The sequence below is a fragment of the Phallusia mammillata genome, chromosome 7 (assembly GCF_965637545.1).
Source record: "Phallusia mammillata chromosome 7, kaPhaMamm4.hap1.1, whole genome shotgun sequence".
NCBI lineage: Eukaryota > Metazoa > Chordata > Ascidiacea > Phlebobranchia > Ascidiidae > Phallusia > Phallusia mammillata.
Genome location: NC_137258.1, coordinates 2833813 through 2855689, shown reverse-complemented (window position 1 = coordinate 2855689; position 21877 = coordinate 2833813). Strand labels below are relative to the sequence as shown.

Genomic DNA, 21877 nt, shown 5'->3' with positions numbered 1-21877 from the left:
GAAACGTCTTTTCGTCGCAGATATGGAACAATTTATTTTAATGATTTCTATGATTCTTCACAAAAAAACAAAACAAATTAAAACAGACAATAAAATTTTAAAAATGTAAGCTGTTATTTTATATTCGGTCGACGCAAGTATAGTATGTTTTGTAGAACCCATTTAAAGTTGCCAGAAACGACACCATCGTTCTCGTTCACAAAAACTTTCAAAACTCTATAAAATACCCAGTAATCAGAGCTCATTTAACTCGTTAGCTTTGTTTGCAGTATTTATTTTGTGTTCTTATAAAATTTAATATAAAATTATTAAAAAAATGTATTTTTAGTGTTTACATAGATATCATATCAATTTATTCAGAAAACAGAAGGAATGTGCGCCTGTAACGACAGCGTAATTGTATCTCCGTTACTAGACAAATTCACTGAAGTGTGTCAGTTGTTGCGCGAGGCGCGGTTGTTTTGTTTTGCGTCCAGTTGCACATGTTAATTGTGAATAGCAGAAGATGGGGCATGTTTTTGCCAAGGTCATACCCCAAAATGACGAAAGCATGGGTGCGAGTTCCAATATTAAAGCACAAGCTTATGGTACAAACGATATATTTAAGGTAACAATTTAAAAACCGACTGTTTTTAAGTTTTTGAAACTGTGTTAAGTTTATTTGTCTATGGCTGTGGGACATTAAAATGACGTTTCAACACTAGTTTTTTTCTGTGCTGTACTAACTTTAAAACCAAAGATTAATAAGGAAAACAAATTGGGAATAGGGTTTACAAAAAAACTTTAAAAAACAAAAATAAATTAGAAATGTATGGGAAGCACTGAAATTTGTATATCATCCTTGTAAATCACCACAGAAAAATGCATGTATTTTTTGTTGGATCAAATGTTGAAGCAGTTTTGTTTTGTAGCTTGTGCAGCCACCAACCAGTGCAAAAACAAATGGGAAAGGCATTTTGGTAGATGAAGCTGCCAAGGCATACAAAACCAAAGACATTGACCACCTCAGAGATGTAATAAGGTGAAAATTTATATTAAAAGAGAATAGAAATATATCATTCAAACTTAAATTGGACAGTAAAGTGTTCCAACCCAAAATACAGCCTTCTCATACCTAGAATGAACTAGTTTATAAAGCATTGAGATGTTTTCAGACATTGACTTGTATAATTGATGTCTTCGATCATTGGGCACTTAAACTATCAAGCCAAGTTACACTTTGAAGTCTGTCAGTTGTGACTTGTGAGATGTGTTAGCCCTATGGTTATACTTTTAGTAAAATGAATTTTGAAAATTTATTGTGGTGCCATGTTTTTTTTTCAAAAATTTCAGCTTTTTACTTTTCTAATTTAGAGAGCAGCTTCAGGGATATCTTTACAACAATGGAAATGGAAAGCATATTCCGCTGAAGGAAATAGTGGAAAGGAGATCCCAAAGCAGAGCTAGCCTCTCTTCTCTAGGCCTAGGTTTTAATTATACAGGTATGTTATTGACACTATAGTTTTTATTAATGTGCTAAATTCAACTCCATCTCATCAGCAGTGTTAAATTGTACAAATTGTCAGACGTTGGTTTTTCTTTTTGATTTCCTTGCTGTTTTATGTAACTGTTTAATGATGACAATTTGAAATCAGCAATTATAAATAATTTGACTTAAATTTTGTATCTTGATTTACAGCCTTTTAAAAGTGATCAAATTTGGTGAAAATATATCAAAATAGCGTTTATTAGAGAAACTGCTATAAGCCATATTGGTTTGTCAGTACAATATTGGTTGTGCTTATAAGAACTTGGGCAAATTGATATGGATACTACCTGTTAATCAAACTTTTTCAAAATTGTTTTTTGCGGCTATTATTATATTTTCTTGTGTATTTCTTGTGTATGCAATTGAAAATAGATCCGTTGATCTAAAAAATATTGTATCAGTCTGACAAAAAATTTGTATACAAACTATACTATTCTCAATATAGTATATATTTACTCTTAGAAATGTTCAGTCACCTTTTACTCATATATTCTTGGGACTTTTAGATATATTAAGCAACCTTGTACTGTAATCTGTAAGTAATCATACAAAAGTATATACTTCGTTTATTGCTTTTCAGGCACTGGAACTCGTTTCTGCTGCTGGGACATTAACAAGCGGGGGCCACTTGGTGAAACAGTGCTTCACATTTGCTTTCTTAACAATTACTACTTGCACAATTTCCTTGCCAAGGAAATGATTAATGTCTTCCCCAATCTACGTGAGTACCGAGTCTAAGTGGTGTAACTTCCTGTTTGGTCCAATTAAATTTGTGATACATTTTTAGCCAGACCTGGTTTATGTACCTTATTGTGTTGTTAAATCACCTCCTTATTTATGTAAGCTATTGCTACCAAGCATAATATCAAGTTTATAGAGCTCTTCTGGCAAATATATTTTTACTCCGACGTTTCGACGTCCTATACAGGTTGCCTTCATCAGGGTGCTTTTTTGTTTTTTATTTGAGCTTAACTATACCAAGTTCTACTATTTGCGTTTTAATCAAATTTTAACTGTTAAAGTTTCAACTGTCTAATTTGCTTACTTTAGGTTACTGAAGTATTTCTCATTTTCAAAGAAAAAAATTGTGTTTGTGTATTGGTATCCTACATTACTTTTTACTCCATACTTAATTATTATTGTGTTTCATTTAGTGCACGATATATACCAAGGGGATGAGTATTATGGGGAAAATTGTGTACACATGGCAGTTGCCAACGAAGACATGGACATGTTACAGTTTATGTTGAAGCAACAGGAAGTAGTGAGTAATTATTGTGCGAATGACGCTTACAAGTGATGCTACATTTACAAGCGATTACAAACATTTGATACTCATTAGCTATGCTAATTTCATGCACAGGAAAATGCAGTTTTAAATTTGTTTTTGGGATGTTTTTATCCACATTCTCTAACTTTTTGCCATTTTTGATTTCATTAATGTATTGTGGCAATTCTACTCAATAGCAACAAGCTTTTCATCTCAATTAAAGATATTTTCAACTAATGATAGGTTACAGTTATGGATTCATTGAGCAATTTTATGCTATTAATTGGACTTCTCAGTATTTCTAACTAAAAAGATATTAGTACCTGACTTCAAAAATATTTATCATAATTGTACAGTACAATATTTTGGTTATTTCTCCTAAATTACAACATAGCAACAAACCTAAATTCAGGTATCTTTTGTATCAAAGCATTAAAATCATATTATATTGCACAGCTAAAGGAAACTGTTCCACTGAACTTGCAAGAGAGATGTTGTGGAAGTTTTTTCTCGACTGTTGATCAGAAAGGAACGCGGCGAGATCATACTGATTCGGAAATCTTCGCAATTGACCCAAGAACCAACTATAAAGGGTAATCGTTTTTTGCCGTTAGTCTACTTAGAAATACACCAGTTAATGTCAGTGTCAGCATAAAGTCAATTCATAAAAGTCAATTCAGTGTGGCCTGGTTTTTAATGTAAAAATTCCAATTCCTTTCTTTGTAAAGTGCTTTAAGTAAGTTAGACATGGAAACCATAATAAATAAACAAGTGACATCTACATGCTACAAGGTTTTCATTCTTTAATTATTAATCGTGAAAGATGTCAAATGCTGTATATTAAAGCACTGCATGGTAGACACAGTGACCATTTTGTTCGTGAATGCTTAATGCTAAACATGGCAAAATTGAAATATGCAAAAAACAACTTGTTTGGCCAAATTTTATAGTGAGGCATACATACGTTTTTGTACAATCATGTAGTTTCCCTAAAATGTTTTGAGAAAATTCGATTCCCTACGCTGGGTAAATGACTTTGCGTTGTCATGTACACTTAACAACACACGCAAAGCGCATTCTTGTCCTAACAATAGAAAAAAAGGTGCGTCTGTTTTTTCACAATAGGCTTAAGATACAGACTTGAAAGCGGCGATGTCTTTGTTCCATCTGTGTGATGATAGGCTTGTGCTGTAAGCCGTGAAAACGTGAAATAATGTTAGTTTTTGACTCACCCCCGCAGAGAAATGACCTAAGACTCGCTTTTTTGTGTTACGCGTTGTAAAAAAATGTACGTTGGTAAAATCCTATGTAGTAGCCAAATTTAACTTCGTAGTTAAATAACTTGTATTAATACGAAAGCTTCTCTTATGTCCGCTAATGAAACTAAGTTTTCGGTGCTAAGAATTGGAGTTTTTTCCAACAAATTGGACCGACATTTGGTCACAAAATTAAAAATATTTTGAAAACAACTGTTTATTGTTACATCATGCATGTGTGACGTCATAATACTGCGAGAATGATTTATTCCAGTCATGTTACGCATGGAAATTATCATTTCAAGTTTTTATCGTAACCCAAGCCACACACCAAGGAAAATTTTGTATCCTAAATGTTAAAGCACTTAGAATTTTCTAAAATAAAATGTTCCGACAGACTGAACAAATTCAATACAACTCGTATTACACCTGATCCACATAAGCTGCTGTTATAACACAGTACAATTTTTCTCCTAACCGTTGACTTTAAAATATCACTGTCCTCAAACCGAAAACCAATGACTCGAAAGACCGTCACGAACGTAAAAGTAAACACATTTTTACGGACGTACTTTCACTAGGAAATTCCTAGACCTAAAAGACTGACCCTAAAGTTGCTCTTAACACAACATTTCTTATCATTTTCAAAATGTTTAAAAACAAGTTGCAAATGCCGCTAGTAACTGTTGAAAAAATAATATTGTTTTGTATTGTTAGTCTAAATGTTTTTATTGTGACCAGATTTTCTTTTTGGAAACACGTTTTGAAAAAAAAAAATTCTAATTTCTACTTTATGTCTAAATGGTTGCTTTGTTTAAAACCTTATTTTTTTCGTCAAATGTATTTTCGTGTTTTGGCAGGCTCTTGTACTGGGGGGAATACCCTCTTTCGTTCGCCGCTTGTGCAAATCAAATCAACGCCTTCCGCATGTTGCTGGACAAGGGAGCTGACCTGACTGCTGCAGACACCAACGGAAACAACGTACTTCATTTGATGGTTATCCATAATAACAAGGTATGTGAAATTCCCGGGATATCTATACTAAAGTGTTCAGTACTTGAGTTTCAACAAACGGCCCCAAATGTAAATGACAGTATGGTCGGTGCATTTTTAATACGAGACCATATTTCTGTATGGTAGATGGTAAATGAGGATTGAAAATCGCAACTTTAATAAGCAGAAATTTGTGACAATACCATAATCCAGTGCTTAGCAACCTTTAGAACGCAACCTGCTAACTTACTCGTAAAAAAATTCCAAAAATGGTAATGACTTCGTGTGCCAACATTTTGGTGTAAAGTCGGTTTGTGTGGGTTGAATTAAACATTAATTAATAAGAAACAGAAAGCAGTAGGTTGTGTGTTTAGTACTGTTGTATCATAAAAAATTAGCAATGTGAAAAAGTTTTAATTACATTTAATGATTTTAAAAGATGAACTCTGAAAAACTGGGAATGAAAAAAATACTCTGGTACAGTACTATAAAGTGGCTGCCTCCAGTTGTAATTTTTGTTTGACATTTAGGTGTTTAATTTTTACTTTTCGTGGCTCTACAGAAATTGTTTGCTTGTTGAGTTCGGGCCTCTCTGTGATCCGCCATTTTTTCTTTATTTATACGAAACTTGTTTTAGGAAATGTTCAACTTTGCTTACCGACACACAACAGTAGATGGCGACGGGAAAGTTGTGGAAGTTGGAAAATTGATTTTGGAACAACGCAACTTGTAAGTTTCCCCACTCAACAACTGCGTTTAAATTTAAAAACTTAAACTCTTTGTTTCATTTTTATCCTCAGTGGGCGGGCAACACCTGAATGCGTTATGCTCATAATGAGTCCGCCGTCGAGCTGTCTGTTTTTACTGCAAGTCCGTTTAATCTTTTTTGATTTTTCCCTTTGTTAGTGACTTTAAGTTAATGCAACTTTTTTTCTCATTGAAACACTACTGGTCGCGGTGGGATTAGAACCAACATCTTGTCAATACAATGCGGTAGCTCTAGTAGCTTATATCAAAAGATATCTCAAAAGATATAATTTTAATCAAAAAACCATGCATTGGTAACAAGCCCACACGAGAAATGTTAAAATATTAGAAATAAATATAAAACATGATATTAAAACGAATACCTAAATACGTCTTCGAGGCCGTACTTTGTATTGTGTGTCAATTTCACAAACGTTTTACAATTGTTTTAATTAAGATTATTGTACGAGATTTCCCCAACAAGTAAAACTTAAAGTTTATGACCGATACGTTTTACATTCATCACAGGCAAAACCTCACACCACTGACCTTGGCAGCAAAACTTGCGAACAAAGAAATGTTGGATCACATCCTCGAATTGAAACGTCAAGTTGAGTGGGAGTTTGGAGCCGTGACGTGTGCAAAATACCCCTTGGCCGATGTTGACACAGTAAGTGTTCTAAAGTTTAGTAATTAGGCAAGAACGCGTTGAATTTTTCTAGCCATTCCTTGATGGTCTTTATTTTTTTGGATTTTTTTTAAATTCGTTATACAGTAAACCCCGGTTAAACCAGAATCGGTTATTTCGGATCTTCGCCAAATTCGGACAAAATGTGGTAAGACTACTAAACGACATCGGTTAATCCGCTATTCGCCTAAATCCGGATTGTTTTGCTCAAAACGGCACCGGATTAACCAAGGTTTACTGTGTACAGTTTTTGCGTATTTCATAATAACAGATACTGCTGTAACGTCAATTTGTTTAAATCTTTTTCTCCTATGAAACAAAATATTTTTGATGTCAAAAGCATATAAATGTGTTACAACTATAGATCGACCCAAAAGATGGTTCAATTGATCCCGAAAGTGCACTGAGCATCATCCTTAACCAGAAGTCAAGAACACATTTGGAAATGTTGGACGGTCTTTTATTTCAACTTCTCCATGAAAAGTGGAAGCAATACGGAAAACTGAAGTTTTATGTCAACGGATTGGTGTTTTTTATCTATTTCTTTGCATTTGTGGCTTCCATATTTATGCAACCAACACCGGTACGTGTAAATGATTTGTAGTGCTAAATTTATCTGACTATAACGTTAGTTAATTTGTTTTAATACAATCTTGAACAACATAAACAACACAATTCTCGGAATTATAATTATTGGTAAATGGCACACATCTTGATTTCTATGTTTAATTTTCTTTTTTCTCCGATGAAGTTTCTCCATGCACTTTTGGCATGAAATCTTTGAAGGATTTGGTGGAAATTTTACAGTTTTTACCTGATACCCCAAAATTTACCCAACTAGCCCTCTAAAATGGGTGAAATTTTGTTGTTTGAAACGTACATTTATGTAGAAATTTGGTCAGTTTTTAAATGTGACATTGAGTAATCGAGAGTTTTATGTTTATAGTTTGTACCCTCACATTTACCTCACAACACCCCCAAATGGGTGAAATTCGCACAGTCTTTCCCTGCAATATTGGTTGAACAAATCGTACATGCATTATTTTTCGTAGGTCTACGTCACAAACAATTCGACAAACGTCAGAACCTTGGTTGACTCATGTTATCTGATCAAAGCAACAGACGGTCAACAAATTGCTCGTTTTGTATTGGAGTTACTAGTTTACGTGATGGCGATTGGCTATGTGGTGGTGGCTATATACGACATATACAAAGAGGTAAGGTACAGTCCATTTCATAAGTTCCTGCACACTAAAAACGTTTTTCATTTTCAGGAGGTACGTCACTTTGTTGACGTCATAATGGGTGATGTGAATATATTAAAAATTATTTTGTTTTGCAGAAAATCTTTTCATTTTTGTCCACGATGTACACGGCCCCTATGAACGCAAGCTTCTACATATCCTTGTTATTCGTGCTAGCCCTGCTGCCGTGCAGGCTAACTTGCGCTGTAGAAGCCGAGGCTGTGTTGTTAACAATAGCGATTTGCACTTGTATTCCACACTGGCTGTTTTACTGCAGGTAATTTTGTTTGCTTTGTTTACGCATTACAGACTTGTACTTATTATGGTTGTTGCATTATAGGGGATTTAAAGTGGTCGGTCCATTCATCATTGCCATCTATAACATGGTGATAGGCGATCTACTGCGGTTTCTCGTCATCTATTGTATATTTCTTATCGGATTCTCACAAGGTTTGGAAACATTTGAATGTTGTTTTCACCTAATATATGTTTGTCTTTAAATAATTCTTAAATACACTTAAAAAATAGCTGTGTACTGCCCTTATATTGTCAGAAAAGCGTTTGTTTAAACATTTCGGTTTTTGATTATCTTTTGTTATTCTACTATATGGATATTATAATTTTTACCCTTGCAATCAGAACTGGCTTTAATTTCTCAACTAATTTCTAACCCTGCGCTCCACAGCAATGTATGTGATTTTTCGCGGTGTTAACCATGAATTATTTTCCAACCCTGGTCTGTCTATTCTCGGCATGTTCGTTATTACACTGGGAGAATTTGGAGATCTCTACGAAGATTTTGACCGCGCTGGCAACCCCAACGCTGCCAAGGTTAGAGACACCTAACGGTAATGTTTTATTGTATTGTTATGTCGCATGGTGGAGCCACTGAGCGCTTGAGATTTACGAAGTGGTAGTTTTAATTCTAAGGCATAATCATAAAAGGGTTGTGCCTGAAATATACATAGCTAATTCGAGCAAAATATTTTTGTTGCCTATGTGCCTTATCAATAATGTCGTTACGGTTGTTTCCATATTTACAATACATTGTAAAACGAAAAACACAGATTGATTTAAGTAAACTAAAAGATTCAGTTTACTAAGTTAAGATTATCCGGAACTTGAATCGTCTCTATTGAGCGCACGTTGGTTCAGGAAGATTTCTGTAAAATGACGGTTTCATGTTGTTTAAACATGTAATATATTAATCTCAGCAGACAGACTTATTTATAAAGTATTACACAAGACACTAATCTAGTTAGAAATTTAATTCAAACCAAAAGTTACATCCTAATAAACCTTGATAACAACAATGCATTTAAAGTTGTGGCTGCTATTCACTATTAGGGCTGAAATGAAGTGAAAAAATATGAAATACGATTAGATGTCTAAAAATATTTTCTGGGAAATATTCATGATGATTTGCTCGGAAAAATTGGAATCTTGTTTTTTTTCCGATGTTAATGAGAAAAACCACAGCATGTCTGCACTTTGTTGTTGGAAGAAAAATGTAGATTTAATGACGAAGAACGTAGTTTTATTCGACAACAGCACTTGGCCGATTTTTCTATAAAACTTCTGAATTATTCGCTTATTCGATAATTGCAGAGGAGTCGTTTCAAATGTTAAACATATAGCTCACCTGCACAGAACAAACTGACCTACGTAGATAAAATTGCAACGTATAATATTTTGCAGACCTTGTTCGTGTTCTACATGGTACTAGCCACCGTGTTGTTAATCAACGTTCTTATTGCAATGATGGGATACACTTTCAATGTGATTGCTGAGACGAGGTGGGAGTGGCAGAGACAATGGGCCAGAATTGTACTGGTACGAATGTGTTGGGTTTTAAATTTTTAACAATAAAGTTTAATAATTAGTCAAGTCAATGAGATCCTTAAAACCGACCAAACATACCGATCCCTAGAAATACAGTAAGCCTCGGTTAAACCGGATCTTAATTTGTACGAACTTATTGGTTAAATTTGCCCAATTTTGACAAATTTATTCGTCCAAACGGGCCCGGATTAACCAAGGTTCACTACATGTTTTGTTAGGAAATCCCTTTTTACGGCAGTAAATGCTTAAAATAAGTAATAAAATATCCGAACATGTTTACAGCACTATATGCAAAAAAATATATCATATTGTTACATAATCCATTTGAAACTGTTCATTTTCACGGTTTAGCATTGTTTTGTTACTGTTTTGTAATTGTATTATTAGAGTTTTTTAAGTACGGCAAGTGGCAACGTTGTCGTTTTTGTCTTTTTAGATAATGGAGCGTTCAGTGCCAAAAGAGAAGCGAAGACAAAAACAAAGTCGTTACTCTCAGCCCGGCGAAGGATCCGATGAGCGCTGGTTTGTTGTCCGGAATTTTAAGTAAGTTTTTTGTTAATCAATGCAGGGGTCGGCAACCTTTTTTGTACTTCGGACCATTTTTGAAAAATTACCGCGGACCGGCCTTCATGAAACTACAAATATTTAGCAAAGAAAATGCTTAATATAGTTTATCATCCCTGGGATACATAGGCATAGTGTTTTAAGCATTTTACTTGAAAAAGTATACGGCCCGGTGAGGAACCCGTCGCGGACCGGCGGTTGCCGACCACTGAGTCAATGAACGTAAAAATAGGATTAAGTTTTTAAACGTCTTAATTGTTGCTAAATTGCTGAATTTAGTAACACAGAAAGTTTCATGTTTTGTTGATGGGTACAATGCTAAAAAATGAAAGAATATGCAGGGTTCCCGCGGGCATGGAAAACCTGGAAAAGTTATTGAATTTAGATTTGTATTTTTAAGGCCTGGAAAAGTTTTGAAAAAGGCCAACTTTTGCAAAAGTCCTTGAAAAAGTATGGAATTTGGCGCCTAAAAATGCCAGATAGAGATAGGAACTTCAAATTACCCAACGTTTGTATATATATTCGTTGCGAGTACGGTAAATTGGCTGCATATACCAAAGCCTCTTTACTAGTTTTACTATGGGAATTGCTCGATTTTTTTTTTCGAATAAGGTTATGGAAATTTGGTTTTTTTTTCTTGAAAAGTTTTGGAAAAGTCATGGAATTTATAAACGAAAATTGCGCGGGAACCCTGAGTATGTAACTTTTAATGGTTTTTTTCATTGTATGAATCTATAACATCATTGGAAAAGTTGCAAGATAAGGTAAAGATGCTAGAACGAACGGCCCAGTGGTAATCCAAAAACAAGAGAAATGCCGTACATTTTCAAAATACAGTTATTAATATTGCATAAATATGCAAGGGCAACGTGGGGAAAATGTGATGGGTTTTAGGGGTTGTGCATTTCGACACAGTTATATAACTCATGCTGAGTGGGTTTACATTAGCTTTTTGTGCATCGAAAAGATGACAGCGCTTTTTTAATATCTTTGGCTTGTTCATTTCTCTTGGAATTAAAAGATTATGTGGTTACCTTTGAGACATTTTTCTGACGTAAATTATGTGCTGTAAGTCAGATTTAGCATCGAAATTTAAATTATTGATTTCGTAATTTCCAAATGGAGTCATTAAAGTTTAATTAAAACGGTGCATTGTATGGGTATTAGCAGCTTGCCTGCACTTCTGATCCGTGTCTGCCGCTTTTCGCTGCTACAATGAATCTGACCCCACGTATAAAATTTGGCTCCATTAATCATATACCATATGATGCAACACGTTTTTCGAGCACATTCGTCATCATGGTGACACTATTTCAGGTCAAATATTTCAATATCCACACTTTTGAACTAACCAAACAAAATAGACTAACACAAATCTTTGCATTTATACGAGCCATGACATATCACATGCCATGTATTTTGCCAGAAATAATCTGTTCCAGCAACTTCTTGTTCGTAGAAATATTTCGTGCATCTCACGACAGCTCGGGTCTAGGTTTACTTTTACTTGTAGCAGGGAATTGACTAGGGATGGGCCAAAACTGCAAGTGTTCTGTTTGGTCGAGCACCGAGCATTAAAGAGAGATGCTCGGTGCTCGGCCGAGCACGCTCGGTGCATTATGACGTCACAAAAAATCCCCTTTCTACGTTTTTGCTCTACAAGGCCTCTTACGTCACCGGCGGTGTTTCATTAACCTGTACATGCCCATTAAGTACGCGTTTTCCACCATCTAGTGCATTTGAAAAATCATTCGTTTTAGTTCATAGACACCCTTTATAACACTAGTTACATATGTTAGCAGGGCGTGAATATGCAAATTTAACGCTCGGGTCAGTTTGTGCAACTGCTCGGCCGAGCACCGAGCATCAAAAACAGCGATGCTCGGTACCGAGTACTCGGGTTCTGGCTCGGCTCGGCCCATCCCTACAAATAAGGACTCAACTTAAAAACAAGGACATTTCTTAGAAATAAGGACAATCATTTTTACCAAGACATTGCCCTTCAAAATAAGGACAAATCTAAGAAATAAGGACAATATGGCATGTCTATAAGGTCACTGCTTTCATAAAAATTGCATTAACCGGATTTTCTACTGTTTCGTTTAAATCAAAACACCTCCAAGACGATCTGTGGCAGTAACTGTTGCGTTTAGTGCAAACCATTTTAAAACGTTTTTATTGCATCATTCATTTAACTTGTCGCATGCACATCTGATACAAAAGAAACATTAGGTTTTTATGATGGTTGGGTATGACACGAAAAGAACCGCTGTTTGAAGCCAATCTTTCAACACATACACGTGTTCTTGCGTCTTTCATACCCACGACCAATTATAGGCTTCGCAGACCCCTCCATTAGTTTGTAGAAACCAAAGACAAGAGTTTATTGTTTTAGTACATATTTGCATTTGAAAATTTTTTTGTACCACAATGTACGGAAAGGGGCTTAACGTTTGTGTTTTTGCAGAAGCACACCAAAGAAATGAAGTCCTTTGAGAGTTTTTGTGAAGACCTAACTATTCTACCCAAATACCTCTAAATTACGAGATCACATATATATTGCTGTGCTCTTATGCAAAAGAACTTATTGCTTGAAACTTTTTCTATATTTTTCCATGCACTTCCGTAATCGGCGTTCGTTTTCAAATGCGTACTTGTCCTAATCAAGTCAATCACGTTTTAGTTATGTTTATTGCATGTTGCAAAGAGAAGCGGTAGTTTTTCTATTTCGGTGTCTTATTGTTTTGAATGCACACACGATATGCACTACTTTTTTATTTGTCTATTATCGCCTTGTACACACCTTAAATAACGTCTTACACTGTACATCACAACGTACCATTTTGCATCTCAGTTTCTATTATATTATGTTGACTTGTACAGACCTAATATCGTCCATTACTGTACACTTTTTAGTACCAAATTGGCTCTTATATTGCGTATATGTTTTCAAGGTATATTGCGTTGACAATAAAATTCCATTGTGCGTACGCTGTTTTAATTGTCCTTCGCGTAAAAATACAGGGTGATACCTGTGGTATACGCTGTAACCATAATCCTGGCGGCTTGAATTTTTTTCACAAATTTATCGTAAACTGATTTGGTGCAAGACAAAATACCCGTTTTTGTATTGCTCTGAAGAAACCCTATCGTTGTGGTGGGCGAAACGTCAGCAAAATTATAAGCCTTTCAAAAAAAAAGTATTTTGTTTAACATCACACTAGTTGAACGACAAATTTGTTAAATATGCAACCTGGTGGACGAAACGTTTCTTCAGTATTTTATATTTTTCTGTTAAAATATGTGCAAACAAAAAAACGTCGAAAATTGTCTGATGTCATTTTATCTAACTTAGTTTTATAAGAGATTTGACCTGGTTATGACGTAAAAGATTGTTTAAAAGTCTAAAAAGATGACAATTTAATTTGAAATTAAAATAACAATGGATGTTAGGGTACGTGTAGCCAATTGTGAACTATTTAAGTGCATGTCAGCGATTTCAATTCTTATTTTGTTTCTCTGCAGATCAATGCGCCCAGTGTCGTTTTCTGCGACCCAACAATGCAGCTATATAAGCATTAAAGGTTCGACCCGCTGTCTAACCATGTTAATTGCATTTGACCCGCCAATGAGAAACGCTGCGCACCCCTGCACCACATGACTGGTCCATCGATTTTCACTGTTTTTATAACAAGGTAATGCGTCATTTGACAAGGGCTTAAATAATAGAAATGTATTTAAGTATCGAAAATCTGTTAAACTCAATGTCAATATTTGGCGATTTCATTTCTACTTTGCAAATGAAATTGACTAGCATACCTGTCAGGTCAAGCTATAAGCAAAAAGATTGACAAAGTCACGAAAAAACATTTCTTTTTTGTAAAAAGAAGACATTATGTAGAAGTTAAAATCTTTAATAGAAAGAACAAAAAAGCAAAATTGCTTGGCATTGAAATAGAATTTAAACGAATAATTGTTCAAATGATTCATTGCACTTTCCCAAAAACAATTATACATGCTTTAATGGCAGGTGTGACGAATTAATAATCTTATCTATTTCTATCTTGACAATTGAGGTCGTCCGTTTTGCTGTGGAATGGCCAACATATTGATTCCTCGTCATCATTTCACTCGGGGGAAACCGTGTTACCACGCATAATAGGGTTTAATGCCATTACGAATTGGCACCACCTCAAAATCATTTTTTTCAAGATCGTTTATCGCTTGTTAAGAACCTTCTAGCACAGTGGTTCTCAACCTTTTTTCTTTCGTGGCCCACTTTCATTGCAAAAAAATTCTGTGGCCCAGTAAATTTTTAAGATAGAAAGAAATCAACTATAAAATAGGTTCAGAACAAAAAACAAAACAAAAACATTCCTTCTCAATTCCTCCCCAAGCCATTATTCTTGTAAAATTGAGTGTAGTGACACAAATGAAAGTAAATTGCCCACTGGTTGAGAACCACTGTTCTAGCACGTTTCATGGTTGGTCGATACCTGGCCGTCGTTATGTCGATTTCAACTCGTTGCTACTTGTTGATTGGTTGCCTCACTAACAACAATGTTTCTTATTGGTTTAAGCTGATTCCAAGCATTAATATCCGTCCGGGTAATGTTTTTTCTCTTGCGCCACGGAATCAGAATCCTGCGCCAGTGTCGAAAAGACAAAATGACCACCAGATTGTGCATTGTCCCGTTGATGTTGACCAGCAATGACCAGGTGTTGACGGAAAACACGTCGTTGTAAACCAAAGAGTAGCAACCAAACAAGGCAAGATCTGAGAAGACACAAACTGCTGTGCATAGGGAGCATCTTTTCATCACTCGCAAGATCGCCTTTGAAGTCCTTCCGCTAGATTTGCTGCAAAAGCAAAACGCGGTAACGTCGTACTGCTTGATGAGCGGATTCAAGAAGAGCAGAAGAAAGATAACTTGGAAAAGTGGGATCCCAACAGAAAAGAAGATTGCCACTGAAGCAATGAGGAGAGATTTTCTTTTGCTGTAAGGAGTCTCCTCTTCATCAGCATTAAACATAACAGGATCGTGGACACACCCACTTGACAACGCCTTTACTTTGAACATGTGTAAATAAAAACCGGCTGAGGTAATTGAAAAAAGGGCGTAAGCGACAAAAATCACACAACTAATCCAACGAAAAAATGGGGAAATAAGTTTTCGTATCGTTTTTTGTCGATACAACTTCCTTTGTCGCTTCCAGAGCAGCAAATAAAGCGGTATCATGCTTAAATGATACGTTACTGTGTATGTGACCTTGTAGGCCAGACACAATGAATTCGTGGTTGCATAAAGTCCAACGTTTTCGCATAACGTCCTTGTTAATACAAAGCTCGATGATATAATGCACAAATGTTCGTGTCTCGGTTTACAAAGGAATCCTTTTGATTTCTTGAGTTTCTTGCTTGTGACGTAACACAACAGGCAACAGAGAATGTAGACTGTTGCGCCACTAGTGGCAAGATTGCCAAACTCCAAAGCTATCCAATTCTGTGTCCGGTTGTTTGCAGTCACGACGCTAGGTGTGGTTTCTCTATCATCCATGTAAACTGTATATCGGACGCTATGTCGGCATTATTTGTTGTCCGTTTTTGTCTGCAACAAAAATGATGCCATTAAAAGTGAGTACAAATTTATGTTGTGTTGAATTTAGTTTGTTTTAGTTACGTGGGGACGCAATTGCACTGGAATAGTCACCAAGTTGGAAATAGCTGCGCAACGTTGAAACGTTGTCAAGCAACAAAGTGGTAGCATAACTTTAAAACGCTTCTTTCGGATGCAGCTACACTGAATTATATAATATGACCAGAGACTGATAAAATTTGTTTCACGCACTGTGAGTTAACACGACTGCAAAGGGGAACATTTTTGGTAGGCGTAAACGAACAAAAGTCAAGCAGAAAATATGTGAAAGAAAATACTGTAAAAACAATATTTCTGCCCGTCTGGGACCTTTAGCCTAGCTGTTCAAAGCCGTTCAGTGAACAATTTCAAAACACTGCATAAACAAACGGCCAATGTTCAAACATCTGTGAAAACATCATCCGAACTATTAGGTTTAGGGTCACAAATATTTCTACAGCCTCGAAAAATTTTGGCTATTTGTTTTTTGTTAAACACTTCTGATTATCTTTCCAATTACGATAATACTTCGTCATACTCTTTAATTTTTACAAAGTAGTGGAACCCATTGCTTCAAAATTCAAATATTAACATGTTTTTATAAGATATGTGGTCCCAAAGAACGCCGAAGCGCGAACCCAACCCATGAAACCCATTAAACAACGTTCTGTGTAAAATATTAAAGGATGTTATTTCGTCTTGACCTTGTTCCAGCGTGATATAGCAAATCGCTGTGTTACGATTGTCCTTGCACAATTCATATCTTAAACGTCAAAAAAATTTCATTAACATACAGTTTTTACGTCGAGTATACTGACGTCAAAAAGAGCTAAACATTAATTCAGCAACCTTAACACTGCATCAAGTGTTATCAATCCTAGAAAATTGACTGTTTATCAGCAAATACAACAAGCAAATTTACGAGATTTCTTTAAAAACTTTTTCCCTTTGAACAAGCAGTAGGCTACATTGCGAATCACAACATAGGCTGCTGCAAAACCTTGCAATAGCATCTACGACTTGTGGATTGAGATAAAAAAAACGATTTCTCAAAGTCAGACAGAAGGGCGTGGTTTTCTTTGATCTGTTACCGTCAAAAACTTTGCATCGTCTATGATATCTTTGACAGATAACGCTGTTGCATGTAGCAAGACGGAAGCTTATATACGGGTCTTCATACAGTATAGGCATTGCTTTTCCCATATTAGGCATTGCTTTTCCCTTATCTGTTTAGGACATACAGCAAAATTCAATTATGCTGCTTATAATCGATATGAAGGTGGTAACCCGGCTATAGAAGAACGCATTTGTCCTCGATGCCAATGCATTCTGTTTACCACATAATTATACTTATCTAAATTCCGTTAAGAAAAACAAATCTTCTACGCAATGTACGATTTTAATTAAAAATTATCTGCTGATGTTACAGCGTCTGTGGTGCCCAACGTTATTTGATGTCAGATCGTTACGACTGTATAGGTGCAAATGTCACGTATACAATCTGTGCCCAGCAATGTTTTAATATTCTGTTATAACCATACTGGGGCGCCATTTTGAGATGTCGTTGGGCAAAGAAACATCAAAGAAACATCAAAAACTAAATTATTTCGCACCGAATCGGGCTAATTTAGGTTCGGCCGATTCGAATATTTGTCTAATAAATTCGGCCCCGCGAAGTCGTACGCTACTCTTTTGGCTTGTAAACGTAAGTTTTTCTGCCAGACAAGACTAATGCTTACCACAGCAGAATAATTGTGTTTCAATATTATTTTACTTCTGTGGGTTTTAAGGTTGCCAAGGCCTGACAATGATTATGATGACTTTTAGTCTAGAGCACTGGTTCCCAAACTGTGGGCCATGGTCCAGTAGTGGGCCACCAAGACATTTTCAATGGGCCACAGAGCCATTTGAATAGATTCTACTGTTTTGTAATACTGTAGATGTTATGCGCTTTGTTTTGAAAAACGTAATTTTTGCAAAGAATTCTGAATCTTGTAGCCAAATTTCAGGAGCATGTATCTCATTAAAAATAAATTGCTGAAAAATTTCGCCCGTTTTTGAGTTATTTTTTTGTTTGTGCCCAAATTTACAGCACGTGGTGGGCCACGAATCGCTATTAAATAGACATTTGGGCCACAGACCAAAAAAGTTTGGGAACCCCTGGTCTAGAGTGTCGAGCAAAACGATAATGCTTTGTAGTTTACGCAACTTTAGTTATTGTGTATTTTCAAAAAGTGTAAAAGACACGTTTAACGCTTTAAATTTGGCTTCGTAAAATGTTCGGTTTCGGTCGAATCGCAACAAATTATTCAGCCGAAACCGAACCTTTGCAAAATAACCGATAAAAGTATTCAATACATCACCAGTTACGACTGCACAAACACTGTTAATAAAGGCTTCACAAGAAACACAACAACTATATATCCGACAATAAACTTGCATTTTATTATCAGCAGATTGCGTTTCAATTGGTCAGTTGTAACCGTTTGGCATCAATTGCATTATTATTTTAAACGGTTCAGAAATAGATACGATCCGGCAAATGATGCCAGTGCATCACTATTTCTGCTGTCCATAGCTGTTGAGGAAAACTAATATTCTAGTTATTAGTTCAAGTATCCGTTGCTTAAGAAGGTTGGTAATTTGAATAAGAACTGACAGGGGGTCGATAACTTTAATGAATGCTGTTCCTGTATGCTTATCATGTCCCATGGGTTTAATTTGTCTTCCACTTTTGTCGTTATCATTTTCCATATCCATACAATCTTTTTTTTTCGCTACGAATGCCAAATGCAAAGTGCAAACATTCTGTCCGTACAACATTGATCTGTTAAATTCTTTGGCCCCCTATGTTACACAACCCAAATTTCATAGTGATAGAATGATAGATGATAGCTCAGTAAACCTCTATAGATCAGGATTTGTTTTTCAAACAAGAATAAAAACATTATTGTAGAGTAAAGCTGCAAAAAAATTCTGAAATCTAACAACAAAAGCTGAAAATCTAACAACATAACAGAACGTATAAATAAGCGCCAGCATGATCGCTTTTCAACTCACGTTAGCTTTTGCAAAATCAACCCTATCAAAAATTAATGTGACTTCATATATTGATCCCATTTGGACTTGTACAGAACTAATAGATTTAAGTTTGCAAACTACTGGCCAACGGTCGATGCAAAAAATCAGGCAAAATCGGGCAATTGTCATTTTTAGATTCCCAAGGGTTTTACGCTCAATTTTTTTACCCAAGGGTATCTTCTCTTCGGCTGTAGTCTGATACATTACAATATGTTTCGAAACATAAGTATAAAAAAACAGGTACTTTATTATATGAGCTGCATATCTTGGAGAGCTCTTTAACTCAGTAAAAAGGACGTTTTTTTAAAAAAAAATTATCTCAATATCTATTCCATCTCTATAACCCAACTTTACAATCGATTAGGGAATTAGCAAGATTTGCGATAAACACGCGTACTGCTTCATTAATAATGTCAGTTTAACAGAACACTGTCTTTAAGGTGTTCGAATGTCTATGGTTATTAATCAAAGCACATACATATACTATACGGAGACGGATAATCTTGCATCAGCTACACTGAAATGCGATACTTTTTCACCTATTTATAATGTACAAGCGAAATAGTATTTTTTTTCAATTGTTTCGGCAAACTGCTGTTTTATCTCATTCCTCACTTTTTGAATTCGGGATGACCAAGCCACAATTGTCACTCTTTGCCTTGCAACAAGCATCTCAGGTTACTTGACAGAACACGCACAGGTCATTATGACGCCACAAACATGCAACGTAACATTAGAACGTAATCATTGTGCGTCCAACACTTTGCTAGTATCTTAGTTTATCAGTCACAATTTTCTATTGTACCAATTTTTTCACCTTCCTTGGGAACTGTTGCTTAAGATACATTTTATATAAGAAAGTAAAAATGCTTTCTCTTTTTTCTTTTCCAACCTTGCTGTTTACTTCTCCGAACTCGTCTTTAAAACCTGGGGTTTTACCTAATTAGTCTTCAAATCCACGACATTGGAAAAATGTTGGACTTCGTTGCATAACTGAAAATAGGGCATGAACTGCGCATTAATAATAAGGATGTAAGAAGAACGCACGAAAATCGACCCTAATTAGCCTTTTTGCTGCATGCATTAATCATATGACAAAGGTGGGTTGGAACTGAACAATTCCTAGACACAAAAAACAAATTTGCAGCAGAAATTCTGTAATTTACAACTAAATATTTTACACTATTGTTATTTGGTTGATAAATGCTAATGATAAATGCACGCAGTCAATAAACAACTCCGTAGTTGCGTAGCCATGCGGCCGGAAGGTTTGTATAGTGATTAAATTTAACAAGGCGCTTTTCGGAAAATGACAGCGTCCCAAAACTACGAACTCGACAACCCCCATTTTTACTCATGGCGCGAAAAAAAATAAAAGCTCTTATAGTTTAGACTTTAGAGCATGAGTCAATTTCACTTCAAAATCCACCCCTTAATTTTATGAAAACCTACCATAATTTCGTAACAGCAAACCATTATAATTTTGTTAAACCGATCTACAATTTTACACAACCAAAAATAAAATTTGTATGAAGTCATTGGTGCGAAAAATTGTTATGAAACCGTTTTTTTGCCGACGCAATCGAGTTTTGAAGTTGACATGATAGAAAGGGCGCACTTTATACCCACACGTCAGCTTCAATTAACCTTTAGACCAGTGGTTCCCAACCGGGGTGCCGCGGCACCCTGGGGTGCCAATTGCAATGCTCAGGGGTGCCGCGAGATATTGATATTGCAATACTGCAACCCATCCTTTATTTTAACTTTAACCCCATGTGCGGAATTTATTTATTTCTAACCGAGTTTCAGTGTGAATTAAGTTTCGCGTCTGGCAGTTATTCCCGGCCCCATTCAAATAGTTTGGGCCCTTTCGTATGGGCTACAAGTAATTTTTTTCACGCTTCAAAGCATGAAACCTTGGTTGCAGACAGTAAAGTCGTTTTGTGTTTTTAAAACAGCTAAATAGTTTTACCGTCCCAAACCATCGATCTTTCCTTTACCTTGCAATTTAACTTTTTCTAAATTGCTGTTGTCAGCCGAAGATTTCATTTTGCAACATGGTTGCATAAACCATTGCAAGCCATGTCGGTCGCATAAATGAAATCGGTGAAGTATGATTACCCTAGGTTTTAACTCTTACCCCAAATCCGACTCTCGGCCTAAATCCTTACCTTTGGTAAGAAACACCAATGCTGGGTCTTAACCTTTAAGCGCCTTGTGTTAGGTCCCTCAAAGGGCTAGGCTTAGCCACAAATCTGTCATATTGCTTGTTTGTTTATTATGTCAACGGTAGTTCAAGATCTGTACAGATGTTGTGTGGACAAAAACAACCCTGCAACTGATTAACATGATTGCCGTCGGGTGCTGTAGGATTATAGACAACGATGGGTCGCTTACGCCATTTGCAAACGAGTTGCAAATAAAACCCTGGGCTGCGATCATAAACTTGACAAAGTCAAAACGTAATCTATTATTGTGTGTAAACCTATCAGTGATGCTGAAACCGATAAAGGTCAATCCGCTAGTTCCCATAACCAAACCCGTTTTTTTGTTTTCGCGCGTGATAAAAATGGTACAATTGCATTTTATTGAAAAAATAGTGATTATAAAAAACCCTTTGTAGAAATGCTTTCAAACTGATTGCGAAACTGCCTTGACTAGGGTTAAGTTATCCGATTAACGGTTAACCGAGTACATTTTTTTTAACAGGATAAAAAGTAGGAATAATGCGTAAGCGTTATGAATTAAAGAAACACAATTCAAATAGCTATTATGTAAGTTATTGTAAGATGAGAAAATTGTAAAATAGGCACAAGACAATTTTAAAAAAGGGGAAAGGCCTGTTTGGGCAGGTCAAAATATGAAATGATTGATGATGTATCGTGCCATTAAATACAGACAATTGCTGGACAATTATAAAATACTGAAACTAAATTTGTCCAACACTTATATGCTGTTCTAATACACTTAAGTTATGTGCTGTTCTAATATATTATATCTGGGTAACCAGCTAAATTCAAAATATCCG

The 21877-nt window shown here is 35.8% G+C and overlaps 1 protein-coding gene across 1 annotated transcript; it reads left to right on the top strand.

Annotated features, from left to right (window-relative positions):
- Positions 1–402: 402 nt before the first annotated feature.
- LOC145237299 (transient receptor potential cation channel subfamily V member 6-like) lies at positions 403–13122 on the top strand. The gene is made up of 17 exons (XM_080100104.1): positions 403–607; positions 912–1021; positions 1354–1481; positions 2109–2249; positions 2683–2792; positions 3255–3391; positions 4915–5068; positions 5685–5776; positions 6323–6464; positions 6847–7065; positions 7535–7699; positions 7825–8003; positions 8067–8176; positions 8412–8557; positions 9425–9559; positions 10005–10111; positions 12600–13122. Exons 1-17 carry the CDS (start codon positions 506–508, stop codon positions 12616–12618), a joined length of 2196 nt encoding a protein of 731 aa, XP_079956230.1. The 5' UTR covers positions 403–505; the 3' UTR covers positions 12619–13122.
- The last annotated feature ends 8755 nt before the right edge of the window (positions 13123–21877 follow it).

Coding starts and splice junctions, on each gene's coding strand:
- LOC145237299 (XM_080100104.1), top strand. CDS start 506: ATGGGGCATGTTTTTGCCAAGGTCATACCCCAAAATGACGAAAGCATG. Junction 5,069..5,684: donor TGGTTATCCATAATAACAAG/GTATGTGAAATT, acceptor AACTTGTTTTAG/GAAATGTTCAACTTTGCTTA. Junction 7,700..7,824: donor TATACGACATATACAAAGAG/GTAAGGTACAGT, acceptor TTTGTTTTGCAG/AAAATCTTTTCATTTTTGTC.